The sequence below is a fragment of the Nycticebus coucang genome, chromosome 5 (assembly GCF_027406575.1).
Source record: "Nycticebus coucang isolate mNycCou1 chromosome 5, mNycCou1.pri, whole genome shotgun sequence".
NCBI classification, from domain to species: domain Eukaryota; kingdom Metazoa; phylum Chordata; class Mammalia; order Primates; family Lorisidae; genus Nycticebus; species Nycticebus coucang.
Genome location: NC_069784.1, coordinates 135,576,306 through 135,590,844, shown reverse-complemented (window position 1 = coordinate 135,590,844; position 14,539 = coordinate 135,576,306). Strand labels below are relative to the sequence as shown.

At 44.7% G+C, this 14,539-nt stretch overlaps 1 protein-coding gene across 1 annotated transcript in view; it reads left to right on the top strand.

The window, feature by feature from the left end:
• PRKN (parkin RBR E3 ubiquitin protein ligase) overlaps window positions 1-14,539 on the top strand; it is a 1,304,782-nt gene that overhangs the window by 1,102,509 nt on the left and 187,734 nt on the right. The window contains exon 8 of the mRNA XM_053591297.1: window positions 7,695-7,756. Within this exon, the coding sequence (XP_053447272.1) occupies window positions 7,695-7,756 (62 nt within the window). The remainder of the gene's footprint in view (window positions 1-7,694; window positions 7,757-14,539) is intronic.

The following is a 14,539-nucleotide window of genomic DNA, read 5'->3' as shown; positions in this document are numbered from 1 at the left end:
GGCCGTATGTGCTTCTCGGGTATTAACAGCTTCATCGACCAATGACACACTGAATAACAAGTATTCCCTGGCTTCCTTCATCTTATTCTGGAAGCTCCAAAATTCACAAAGTTCCATGCTATTCTACTTAGGAAAGCTGTGCCTACTAATATAGTGGTTATATTAGGAGGTGTTTCTTCTTCAGACTACTTCCCTGCTTGTATGTGTCCGCGATAAAAATAAACTCAGATGTCTAAGTCACTGAATTTTATTTTTTTTTCCCAAGGCTATCTCTTGATGTAAAGCTTTCTTGTAGAATTCTTTATCGTAAAAACATTACAACAGTCCAGTGAGATATAGAAAATAGCCTAACAAAAACCCGTGGGCTTCCCACCCACCTTTGATTATTTCCTCAGGCCATTTAACCTTCCTCTGCCTCCATTTCATTATCTTTAAAATGGGGATAATAACGGCACCTGTGTCATAGACTTGTTCTGAGGATTAAATAAATTATACGCAAAACACTAAGAAGAGTGCTTTGTCCATAGTGGAGTATTAAAGATAAAGCAGCTTTTATTTTTAACAATTATGATGACATACTTTAAAATCAGATTTGAAGCCCCCCAACCCGTGGTATTTTTCTGCTCTTTCCTTCCCCCGAATGTGATGTCCACCGAGTGGTGTTGATCATTTACAGGCATTGTGGTCTATTCTTAGGACATTTTACATTTCTGCCTGTCCATATTGCTTAGTACAGTCTCTAAACTTCATATAAATGATACTGCACTGTGAATAAACAATGGCAACTTTTTCCTCAACTTTGTTTTTAAGATTATCTATTTTGATAACATTTTATCCTAGCTAACTGCATTAACTCAATTCCTAAAAGTCTTTGCTTCAATGTCATTTTCTCAATAAGAAATATTCTGAACACCTCGTTTAATATTAGCCAGCCCTGGTCTTACCCACCAGCATAAGACTGTTGTACTTTTTCTTTTCCATATGTTGGTCGTCACTTTCTAGAATGTTACATAATTCACTGTTCAGAAGTTTATTTTTATTGCCCCCTCGCTTATAGAGTACAAGGTCCAATGAGGAATTTTTATCTGTTTTCGTTTTTTCACTGATATGAACCTAACAACGTGTGGCAGGAAGTGGACGCTGAATGATTTTGTCTCTTCTCCCATTCGTGGTCATTTCTAATGATTCCTTTTGTTGTTGCTCTTATTACAAAAAATGTTGCACTAAATATTCTTATGTGTATCTCCTGAGTAACTGTGATTTTCTCTCTGGTACCTGCCAGTAAACTGTTAAGTAAAAGGTGAATATCTTCAAGCTTCTTTTTAAGTGGTTTAAAATATCTTGGGACTCATCAAGTGTTGGCTATTGAAATAGAAATCATAAATAATCTTTCATCAACATAAATAGAGACCTGTCTGCACAGAGAAATTATTAAAATAAGCTTGGCTTTATTTATCAAAGTTATAAAGCCTTGAGTTTGATTATGTAAAGTCCTACTGCAGACTTTGAATGCAGTCGCTCAGTCAAGCCAGCTTAGTGAATTTTCCATGGATTCTATTAATGCCTGGCTCTCAGGCTAATTCAGAAATGGCTACTTCAGCAAAGTGCATGGAGACCCCAATCAACCTGGCTTTCCTTGAGTGGAAAAGAGCCCATCAAATCCACTCTCTACTGTGGCCCAGCCTATAGATGTGGCCACCCCAATTGGCTTGTGCTCAAAGGTCCCCGGGGCTTCCATCTTGCTGCGTTGTCTTTGATCACATTGAGTCATCATTTATTTTTGATACCATGTCATTGTTAGTTGGTTTTCTTTTCTAAGTTGTACTTAGGGTAAAATAGAAGGTAACAGTAATTGTCAAGCCAACATTAGGGATTCTAAACTACAGCCAAGACAGAAATTAATCCTCAAACAGCAGCAATGTGCAAATTACAGATTATTTGTGTCACATGGCCAGTGCCAGCAGCACATCAGAGAACTGAAATCCATTTCAATTCTTATCTCAAGCCTGGGTGCTTATGGTTCTCCGTCGAACCCAAGGATATCACAATTGCCCATGATGATTTGCAAAGAAGTTAAAAGAAAAATAGTGATTGAAGACTCATGTGGTTTTTAATGCTTCTCAACTGAGTATATTTTCCAAATGAGTTTTTCCTACTTTTCAGCACAGTTATTAAGGAAGTTCAGCAAAAGCTTTCTTGAAAAAGTTGTAGTTCAGTTAATCTCTCAAAGGCTTTATTTTATTATGGGGTATTTTTTTTTTCCAATAGCTATCAATGACTTTGTGGAAATGATCCACAGGTTTGTAATGCATTTTCATTGAGAAGATTCTCAGTTAGACTATAAAATGATCTGTATGGTGTAGCAACAGAATGAAAGTAAATGTTGATTACAGACACTACTTGAAATAAAAAGCCCTATTTCAAAGTTACCCTTTAAAAAATAAGATTCAATTCTGTCTTCTTGTGCTTTTTAGTACATTGCCTTATTCATTTTTAATATCAAACAGCCAATTTATTTTTATTTACAATGAGCTCTGATTTTTAGAATACACGTACAAGGGGTGAGTGAGGAGTTTGGTAGCCAGGGGAAAACACAATAAATGAGCACAGACCTGCAATCGTGTTTCAGAATAATTCAGCATGAGATGAAATTCTAAATTATCAAGGGACCACAAAAGAGATTTAAAGATTTGGGTCCAGGCAAGGAGAGGGTGGGGAAAGACTGTCAGAGATGAGGAGGCTTCAGCGAGGAAAGTCCAGCAAGGTTAACAGACAAAACATCACCCGGTTTCTGTTTCTATTTTCTCAAGCAAAGAGTATTTGTCATGTTAGAAAGGAGAGAAAAACAATTTAAGAAGGAACCTGTGCTTAAGAGAAGAAGAGAGGAGGGAACACAGCGAACACTGTGCGATCTCAGCGCTGCTGCTGGGAAGCTCTGAGACGCTGCAGAGAGAGAAACCAGGACTCAGAGCTCTGGAAATTGTTTTCATTTCCTTTTTAACTTTACAAAAGGAGGAAGGATCAAATCTTGGAAGTTGACAAGTATGGAGTTTAATATCCGTTTCAGCCATCAACTACCAAAAGAGAAAAAAATAGTATGAACACTTATACAAAATTAGGTTATCAGTAAGCGCCCGCTGGGATTCATGGAGAGTGAGTGTGGAAGAGCTCATTTGTGAGAGAGGTGAAGCTTGGCAGGGCTTAGACGGACTGGGTATGTTTCTATCACTGCAAATCTAAAGTAGTACCAAAGTCTTCCCCGGCCCGCGTGTGTTCCCTCCCAGCCACCCGCGCCTACTGACGGCTTCCTCTCTGCACCTGTCTGGCATTTCTAGTTTGTTATTTTTCAGCTTCATCTTTGCACAAAGTTTTTATCTGCCCGTCTCCACATTGCTGTTCCTGTGCTGACCGGATTATGGGTCCCTCCCCCTTCTTCTCGGCATCTCGGCTCCTCTCCCGTCTTCCCTCCAGCCACACTTTGTGGGTGTCTTTGGGTATGACCTGTGTTGCACCTCATGTGTTGAGGTCACGCCTAGTCTTCTGTGAAAGGTGTCTGTATCCGAGCTTTCACTGACATCAGTCCTTTACTTATGTCTTAGGGGAGCGCAAGAGTACAAATTCTAAAAACAAACTAATTTTAAACTTTGTTTCTTGTTTTACTCAGAATTAAAATAAGTCACAGTCGTTTTTCTCAAGTTCAAGTGATGCAACAGAATACTTAGAAAGAAAAAGAAATCTCAAAAACATCTGAAGTTGTATCTTACTACTTGTAAGATAACATTTCCTAAATATGTCTTGATATAAACTGAGAACCAGAAGCTTTATACATTCAGAAGTCCTAAAGAACTTCAAAAGATTCAAAACCAAAAGATTCAGATTCACGGTATGAATTTAATATGGCAGATTCTGTCAGGTTATCTAGACAGGGCGCTGAAGTGTTGCCCCATGTCCTTGTCATCACAGGCCGCCTGGGACAGGCTGTGGGTGCCTCCCTTTCCCCACTACTTCCCCAGCTCTCTCTCCCCTAAGACCGTGGGACCCCCTGCCCTTCCCCAGCACTCTCTCCCCCTAAGAACGTGGGACTCCCTGCCCTGTCCCAGCCCCCTCTCCCTCTAAGACCGTGGGACTCCCTGCCCTGTCTCAGCCCCCTCTCCCCCTAAGACCAGGGGACTCCCTGCCCTGTCTCAGCCCCCTCTCCCCCTAAGACCAGGGGACTCCCTGCCCTGTCTCAGCCCCCTCTCCCCCTAAGACCGTGGGACTCCCCGCCCTGTCTCAGCCCCCTCTCCCCCTAAGACCGTGGGACTCCCCGCCCTGTCCCAGCCCCCTCTCCCCCTAAGACCGGGGGGGACTCCCCACCCTGTCCCAGTCCCCTCTCCCCCTAAGACCGTGGGACTCCCTGCCCTGTCCCAGTCCCCTCTCCCCCTAAGACCGTGGGACTCCCCGCCCTGTCCCAGCCCCCTCTCCCCCTAAGACCGGGGGACTCCCCGCCCTGTCCCAGCCCCCTCTCCCCCTAAGACCGTGGGACTCCCCGCCCTGTCTCAGCCCCCTCTCCCCCTAAGACCGGGGGACTCCCTACCCTGTCCCAGTCCCCTCTCCCCCTAAGACCGTGGGACTCCCTGCCCTGTCCCAGTCCCCTCTCCCCCTAAGACCGTGGGACTCCCTGCCCTGTCCCAGTCCCCTCTCCCTCTAAGACCGTGGGACTCCCTGCCCTGTCCCAGCCCCCTCTCCCCCTAAGACCGGAGGACTCCCTACCCTGTCCCAGTCCCCTCTCCCCCTAAGACCGTGGGACTCCCTGCCCTGTCCCAGTCCCCTCTCCCCCTAAGACCGTGGGACTCCCTACCCTGTCCCAGTCCCCTCTCCCTCTAAGACCGTGGGACTCCCTGCCCTGTCCCAGCCCCCTCTCCCCCTAAGACCGTGGGATCCCCTGCCCTGTCCCAGTCCCCTCTCCCCACTAAGACCATGGGACACCCTGCCCTTCCCCAGTGCTCTCTCCCCCTAAGACCGTGAGGCCCGCTGCCAACCCACTGGGAATGGATCTCTTACAATTCATCCACTGCTATTCTTTTCTCATTCACTCCAAAAAACTAAAATACAAAGACTTACTCCCAAAGAAATCTAAAGCCCAAAAATTGACATGAGGCTGAATCTGTGGTTGAATTGTAGCCAAATGATCCAGAATTTATTTTTATTAATTGTTGAGCTAATCACCAGAATAACAACCCCAAAATGAACAATTTCTCCAAATAATAACTGTAGCCTACAATGTCTCTGTGGCCTCCAGTTGAAGAAACACTCGGCTCAAGTATGTTTTCTCATTTCTGGAGTTTAGCTTTCCCTCTCCATGGTATCAGACAAATATATAAACACCTCAGATTTTCATTTATTTTCTTGAATTGTCAGGCTGTGACATTACTGGTCTATATTTTTGTTAAATTTTGTTCACATTTTTATAATCTTTTGAACTACCTCAGTAAACATTTATAAAGCCACTTTCTCAAAGTACAAATTGTTATATAATAACAACTAAAACTACGTTCCAGCATTTTACCACAGAATTTCAGAATTACGACTATCCAGGCACTAGTCAATATACTCCAGAGAATTAAAACCCATAGGATAGATGCGGATGTATAAAGGAGGAGGTTTATCAGGGGAACTGGCTCGCGTGTTATGAGGCCAGGACGTCCTACAATCTGCTATCTGCACGCTGGAGAGCCGGGGAGTGGCGGTGTCACTCTGTGTGACTTGGAGGGTCTGAGAGCCAGGAGATCTACTGTCGGGAGGGCAGCTGTCTCTCAGCTCCAGAACAGAAACAGAACTTAATATTCACTATCTTTTTGTTCTGTTCTGGCCCTCAAGGCCCTCCGGGGACTGGAGGAAGCAGCCCGCATTGGGAAGGGAGATGCTCTTTACTCAGTCTGCTGATTCAAATGCTGGCCTCTTCCAACAAGGCCCTCACAGATGCACCTAGTAACATTTTACCAGCTATCTGGGCATTCCTTAGGCCAATCAAGTTGACACATTACACCCAGCCAAATACCTCTGTAAAACACCCCGCATCAGTATTCACTTATCTTCCTTTTTAAATACCCCCAGTTACTAGCTTATAAGGCAATTTATTCTGTTTTCTGCTGGTCTAAATCCTACTTTCTAGATCAATGCAAGAATCTAATTTACCTTGCAAAAGGTGATACTTTCACCCGTGTGAAGATAAGTTTTGTCATTCCTCAGCCCACCCTTCCCCAGACAGACGCTGTTGTCCTTCTGGCCACGCGTGCCTCACAATGCTGAGCAATATGAGAAATGGCTCCGTAATTTCTTTGTATGTTCTGCATACAATCCAATTTCCTCAATAGGTTATGTAATTCACTGGTCTCATATCAAAGAAACAAATTTTTATATCAATTTTCTCTCCAGAGTGAGTATTGTAAACGATCACAACCTCATTCTATGGAACGGTTCTATTGAAAACACAGGGATAGGACACATTTTAAATAATTCTAAGCATGTGCTGGTCTAGATTTATTTATTTACATATATATATACTTATATATTCCTTGAACCATGTGAGGACTGGAGACACTGACATTCTGTGCAGTTGAAAATCCTCATATAGCTTTGACTCTCCCCAAACTTAACAACTACTGATAACTTACTGTTGACCGGAAGCCTTACTGATAACATTAACAGTGAAGAAATACATATTTTGTACATTACATGTGTTATATTTATATTCTTATAGAAATTCTTAAATTCTTAAAGAAAGCTAGACAAAAGAAAATATCATTAAGAAAATCCTAAGAAAGAGAAAATGTATTTACTAAGTGGAAGTGGACCACCATCCTCCTCTTCACATTGAGTGGGCAGAGGGTGGGAGGACGGGAGGGTTGGTCTATATTATTACATGCAAGCATACATTTATATATTCATTTAGGCTAATATTTAAATGAATTAATATATGTAATTTGTTTACTTTTTAAATATTGTATATATAATATTTAAATTATATATGTATAAATTACAAATATATAATTTATTCACTTATTTCATTTTAATTTCATTTACTACTGTCTGATTGAGTGGAGCTAGAATGTGGTGAACACCGGGACTGCCACAATCCTTTCCCCAGTCCTGTAAAATGCCCTTTCTAAACTCAAATGCGGGATCTTATGGGTCTTGACAAAGCTTCTTTGCAAAGCCAGGCAAGGTACTAAGCTACGTCTCTGGAAGACAGGATGTCCAGCTGCCCTATCTCCATTCTTAACTCAGTGAGCAGAATCCAGGCTTGAGGGTGAAGGAACAGGACATGATAAATAACCAAGACCCTCTGGTCACCATCTTCCCACGCTGGCCCCACAAAAGCCTGACTCCACGTTAGTGACAAGTGCTATGCTAAGCACATTTCTAAGGACCAGAAATGATGTCATATCCTAAGGCCCTGCAAAGGCCAGATCCCAATCAAGAGGGGAGAAAGGCCTGACCAGAGTCACATGCAGATCTTTCCTGAGACATAATGGTTGGAGGCTGCAGTGGCCACAGCTCCTTGGACAGTTTGACCTTTTTATGGTTGGCTACATGTGTGTTTTTCAGGTACACATTGGTGTCCTGGTTGTTGGTAGTCACAGCTGTAGGTAAGAACACACTACCATGCAGAATGAGAATGACATTTGGTGATTAATTTTTCTTTCCAACAGCTGGCTGTCCCAACTCCTTGATTAAAGAGCTTCATCACTTCAGGATTCTGGGAGAAGAGCAGGTGAGTTATCAGCTCCAGGGCTGCTTAGGCTGTCATGACAGGCGGCTGCTAATGAGACAGTGTGGGCTCTCTCTGGGGAGGCTGAGGGGGTCTCCTGACCCTCAGCGCCCTGAAGTGGGGAAGAACCCACACTGGAGATATGTCTGAGGACACTGTTTCCTCTTCTACCCATCAGACCTGGCAGGTTATTAATTGGTACATCTGCCATCTGCCAGCATATTTCATCTCAAGACTTGAGCAGGAAGCAGGCTCTGCACAGTGGCAGATGAGCAAACAAATAACCACCGGGAAGAATTATGCCCGAGCGGTTGGTAGGCACAGACAGCCCTGATTTGCTGGCTGTGGGTGGACGTGAAGCTCTTTTCACCAGATTTTTGTACTTGGCATGCTGTCTGTACTTCACGACAGACACTTTCTATACAGATGTGAGCCTGTGACTTATATACAAAGGATGACCATTTAAAGTAGATTATTTAATAATCTCATTGGGGCATGACATATTTTAAATAGATGTGCTAGTAAATCATCCAGGTTGCTAAATGCACACATACACACACACACACAAACATACACACACAAACATACTTCTGCCTGCTCAAAAATAATGTCTCTTCAGCCTCATATGGAATTAGAGACTTTATGTTAGGATGTTAAATCTACATGACAAATTATCCTTAAAGTAATTACACTAAATAGTTAGCAACTTGCTGTTGACCTAACTTACACTCTTTCTTTGATTTTTACTACCAAAGATTCTCTCTGCCGACTCTGGCCAGACAGCGGGCAAATGGAGAGGACTCTGCTTTGTCGATGAGTCCTTGGGCTGTGTGTTTTAGTTTGGCACATACATGGAAAACTGCGACTGCCGGTTTCCAATATGAGATTAAAAACAGAAAGAGGTTAATGAGGAGAGGATACGAAACTGGAATCACATCCACATCCTTGAGTTAGCAAGTTACAGTAGGGCTCCTTCATCTTTGCATACTGTTTCCAGAATAACAGGCAGAAATGTTTATTCAAATAAAGGCAAAATCAATTGTCCCTGCATTTCAGGTGAAAGTTGGTAACTGACTTTCCCAAACATACCTGTGTCTCACAGCCATTCTCCAATAAAAGTCTAGAAGGCTCATGAAAGCAGGAGTCCTCAAACTTTTTAAACAGAGAACCAGTTCACTGTCCCTTAGACCATTGGAGGGCCAGACTATGGTTTAAAAAACTATGAACAAATTCCTATGCACACTGCACATGTCTTATTTTGAAGTAAAAAAAAAACAAAACAGGAGCAAATGCAATCACACCGCCTCATGTGGCCCGGGGGCTGTAGTTTGAGGACCCCTGCCGGCTTAAAGCAAGAATTACTGATCCTTAACCTGACATTTCTGCTCAGATAATGGAGCCTTCTCTTCAAACTTGAAAAAAATATTTGCAAATTGTTTCCATATTTGTTTTAGAGTCACTATGTAATTTGTAGGGAAAGAAACCAACAGTAATCATCTCGTTATATTTGCATAAAAGTCAGGCCACTTTGCATATCTCTACAAATTTAATCGAGCTATAATCAAAATTAATATTACCCTGATTAGGTATGACAATATAGTGTACCACAGCAATATTGATCTTGATTTCTTTTTTCTTTCTTTCTTTCTTTTTTTTTTGAGACAGAGTCTCATATTGTTGCCCTCGGTGGAGTGCTGTGGCATCATAGCTCACAGAAACCTCAAACTCTTGGGCTCAAGTGATTCTTTGCCTCAGACTCCCAAGTAGCTGGGACAACAGGTGCCCACCACAACACCCGGCTATTTTTAGAGAAGGGATCTCACTCTGGCTCAGGTTGGTCTGAAACCCGTGAGCTCAGGCGATCTGCTCACCTTGGCCTCCCAGAGTGCTGGGATGACAGGCATGAGCCACTGCACCCAGCTCATCTTAATTGGTTATGATATATACACATAACACATTCAGTGTAATGTAATGCTAGATGGTTGTCATTACTATGGAGAAAAATAGAAGCAAAATGAGGAACAGGGAACTCTGAGGATACAGGTTTTATGTAAGTTGATCAGGGAACAACTCACAGAGCAGGTAATGCATGAACAAAGACTGAAAGGTCGTCGGGGAGGCACCATGGTGATACCTGGGAAAGGAGACTCCAGAGGGAGGACAGTTGAAGCTCAGAGGCCCCACAGTGCCCATGTGTCCGGCCCATTCACAGTAGCCCTGAGGCCAGTGGGGATGGGCCGGGATATATGTGGCTGAGGGAGACAGAGAGGAAGCCAGACAGGGTGAGGTAGTGCCAGCGGGAGGTGGGAGCACGCTGGGGGAGAGCATTGCTGCCATCAGCCTGCAGGATGGAGGTGACAGATAAGCACTGGGTTTCACAGCAGGGAGGTCCCTGGTGACCTTGGCCATACACAGTAAGGGCAAAAGCCTTCCTGGAAAGGTTTCATGTGGGAGGAATTCAGAGGAGTGGGAGGCTGCAGATGTTGACAAGGTTTTTATTTTAATCAATTTTGAACGATAAAAGAAAGCAAAGAAATGAGGGAGCTGGGGAAAATGAAGACAGTTTTTTTTTTGTTTTTGTTTTTGTTTTTATGAGAAAAACTGCAGCCTGCCCAAGTACTAGTGGTAATGACGCCGTGGAGGGACCAGGAGATGGATGAGGCAGAGAGAGGAGGACTCAGGGGCAGCATCCCCGGGGCAGCCTCGGCCCTGGACAAGAGAGTGGGCGGTCCTGCCTGGCAGTGGTCAGGAGGCAGAAAATGGCAGGCGTGCCAGCGGAGGCTGTGGCAGTGACCCTCCCAAGGACTTCTGCCAATTGCTCCTCTTTGCTCAGGGAAATAGGAAGCCAGGTCATCTGCTGACAGTGAAGATGGAAAGAGTTTTACAGGGAAAGAAAAGGATACTAAAAAGTGTTTTAGGAAGGTAGGAAGGCAATAAGCTGGGCGGGGGGGGGGGTAGATGAACTTAGAGCGAGATCAATTTTCTTGTCTGTTTGTCCGTCACACTCAACTGTGTAGGCACAGACCCAGAAAAGCCGGGGTCGGATCTAATGGGCATTGAGGTTTTGCTATCCAAGTATGACAAAAACAAGAGAGCCCAAGGAGGGGTGGATGGACCTGAGGGAGTGATCATAATGACCAAGAGTTGAATTTAAGCTGAGCAAGCTGAGAAGTGAGCTGAGAGGAGCAGGGAAAGCTGGTAGGAGACGAGGCCACAGAACCCCATGGGCACAAAGAACTTCTGGAGTTTGGGATACTAGAGTTAGCTGAAAAACAGATGTTGTCCAAGGAATGAAATATTTGAAACTGAGGCCATGGAAGAGGTGCATGGTCATCAGGGACAAGGTGGAGGGGACGTCTGGGAATGTTGAGAATCTGGGTGACGGTTCAGGACTAGATGACTGGAGACACAGGGGTCATGGGAGAGGTCGGGGTGTTAGGAAGATGACCATGTGCACACTGAGATTTTCCAGAACTGTCACTGGAGCCAACTTGGAGAGAGAAAATTACGATGAGCTAGGAACTGAAGGTTTGAGGAGAGAGAGAGAGAAAGGGAAGAAAAGAGATAGGCAGAGTAGTAGCCGACTGCAAAAGGATAGGCAGAGCCTAATGGTTTGAAATTCAAAGCTGGAGGTCATAGAAGGAGAAAGGGAAAATGTTCCCACCAAGTCACAGCAGAGCAATGATGCTTGACATTGCAGGGGCCTGGTACCTATAACATTTCAGGGAGCTGTAGGGAGGTAGTGTCCTTAGGTGCAAGCCAGGTTCTGGGTGCCCCAGAAATGGGATGGGGCACCAGAGTTGGGGCAGCTGAAGGATACATTCATCTCCATTTCTCCTTTTGCAGTCAGCTACTGGTCTGTCTGTGGGGTGGGGGGTGGAAGGAAGAGCTGGATGTGGGTGCTGGGGGCCAGCCCAGAGGGATGGCAGGGGAGTTGGGCATTCTTTAAAGACAGATACTCATAGGATCTCTCGGTCAGGGTATTTATACCCCAATGAAACATGAAAAAACTCAGTGGCCCCCACTCAAGTGGCTGTAGAAGTTCCAGAGAGAAGGTAGCGTTCAGCCCCTGTCCCTCCTCCCAAGGAGGGCCACGGCCCCATCAGGAGCTGGTGAAACTCTCAGGATGTCACTGGATGCTTGAGGCAACTTCTATTAGGTGATATAATAAAAATCGTATATCAGTGTATGTTACAAGTATCCCAGACATCATTTTTGTCTAACTTGGCTTTTCTTGTAGTAAAAAAGTTATGAGTAATACTCTGCTGTATCTTAGAAACTTTGTAAATAAATAGGATACAAAATAAGTTGCAAAGATTAAGTGTTGCACTAAAACGATTGTGATTTGAAATACTATTTACACTCCATCAATACGTTGAATTAGTATTAACAAAGTAGACACTAAAATAAGTGTAACACTCACTAAGAAAGTGAAGGGACAAAACCTGCACAGACGCTAGTTAATTCTGAGTTCATTTGTGTACCACAGAGATGCCTCTAACTTCTTTCTCTGTGATTCCCTTCTGTGTTCATTGATCTTTAATAGGCATCTTGGTTTTTGAGATTTGGATTAAAACTAAAGCATTAAACACTATAAAACACAACTTTCCTAAATAAAAGTAAAGTGCAAACTTCTTAAAATTTAAAATAATACATTTCCCTTAGCTTACTGGCCGCTTCTTTGATTGGTGTTGATGATTCATGTTCATAAAGTACCTTTTAACACCCAACCGCAAGTCCAAACTCTTTGACAAAGATATTGTCACATGGCAGGGAAGTAGAGTCCCTCTGAAGTTCCAGGAATGAGGTGTGATCACTGGAATCCATAAGGTTTGGAGAGCCTGTGGAACAGTTACAGTGGAAATACCTCCACTTACAATAGCTCTCTCCACCTTGGATTTAATACTAAGAATTTTAAGGGGAGCGGAGACAAGATGGCTGACTAAAACCACAGAGGCTCCCATCCAGAAGGAGAGTTAAAGGACAGAAATTTAGCAAGTAACCTGGTGGATTAGAGCTTCACCAAGAGAGAAGGTTGAAGAACATGCATCAACCCCGCTAAGGCAAGCTACGACCCCAAGGATACAAACAAAAGGTACAAAATACATCACCAAGTGGCCGGGAGTCTCCTCCCCCATGAGAATGGCTCAGAGTCCCCCACAAACAAATGAGCAGAGTTCAAAGGTCCTCCAACTACACTCCACGGGAGAGACCCTCTAAAAACTGGACCTACCGCCCATACTAGGGTGCCACAACGTTCTCCTGCCAAGCATAAAACTGTATAAAACTGTATATATTCCCTACCTGCAACTCTGAGCTCCCAGCACTCCCCTCCACTCTCACTCTGAGGTCTGGAGGCCTGCTCCCCAGGAGTCCAGATTCTTGGGTGATTTCTTGAGGGGTGTGGACAGGACCTAAACGGCAGCTGGTCAGTGCTGACTCTGGGGCACGGGAGTGAGGAGAGGATGGTTGGCTGAGAGGGAACAACACCGGAGCAGCAGTGCCCCGAGGCACAGAGCAGCAGCCTTCTTTTAGCAACAATAGGGCTCACTCCCAGATATTCTGAAGCCACATCCCCTGTCTCCCTGGACAACCAGAGGAGGCTGGGCATCTCTCAGGTGGCAACCACTACAGAACAGATCTGGGAAAGAAACACAGGCCCCGTGAGTAAAGGGTTTGCCTGAAGCGGTACCGGCCTAGGTAGAGCGGGGGGACTAGAAACACACTTGCAGAGCCGGGAAGTTCCCAGGGTGGGGCTGACCAGAGGACGGCTTTACTGAGCCTACGATACACCCAACCCTCAGAGGATTATCAGCATATAGACAAAGGAAGACAGGAGGCTAGAACTAAAAGGTAACCGAATACAAACCTGCAGGAGCAAAGACAGGGCCTGAGGTGTAGGCTCTGGGAACTCAAAACAGCTTCTCTTCTGCAGGGGAATTTAGCAGGGACAGAAACAAAGTCCCGCAAAGTTGTTCTGTTCTGTCAGTAACATCAATCAGGGGTGGGGATGGAACTGAGTGAACACCCCCAGCCTCCATCAAGCGCCTGAGGTTGTCAGGCCTCACCTCCCCCTGCTAGACAGAGGCAGAGCACAGCGGCCTGGCTGAGCAGACTAGATTTCCTTGTGATTCAGGCAGGTGCAAACCCCTGGAGTACCTGTTCACTACAGGCAACTGGGTCAGCCAACTGCAGGGCTATCAGTGACTGGGTGTGACAGAAGTGCAAGGTGGGGGAGGAGGCATCAACCTTCCCAGACTGATCTATTTGCTGGGTGGGTCCTCCTGACTCCACAGAGCAACAGAGCAAGCCATAGCTGAGTAATCACCAGACCCCTGCGATCCAGTAGTCAAAAGACATTTTAAACTCTCCCACATGAGACAATTGATTTGGACTTTTTGAACTGAGCCAATTGCCCAAGGACTATTCAGGTGGTGCCCTGGGTGTGTGGTTGTAGGAAGGTTTGATTTTCCTTTTCCAATTGTTACCTGTATGGGCAGAGTGACTTAATTGCCGGTATTTCTCCACAGCTGAGACTTCAACCCATAGTAACTGTTTCACTAGGGTCGACCAGAGACCACCTGAAAACAAGACAGAACCACTTAGCCCCACCACACCAAACAGGTCCCCAGTTTCTCAGGCCATAGCACTGTACGGGTCCTCGACAAAGCTCCAGGGGAAAAATCAAACAGTGTAAAACAATCATGGGGCAGAATCAGTGGAAAAACTCTGGTAACATGAATAACCAGACTAGATCAACCCCCCTCAAGGAAAGATATGGCAGAT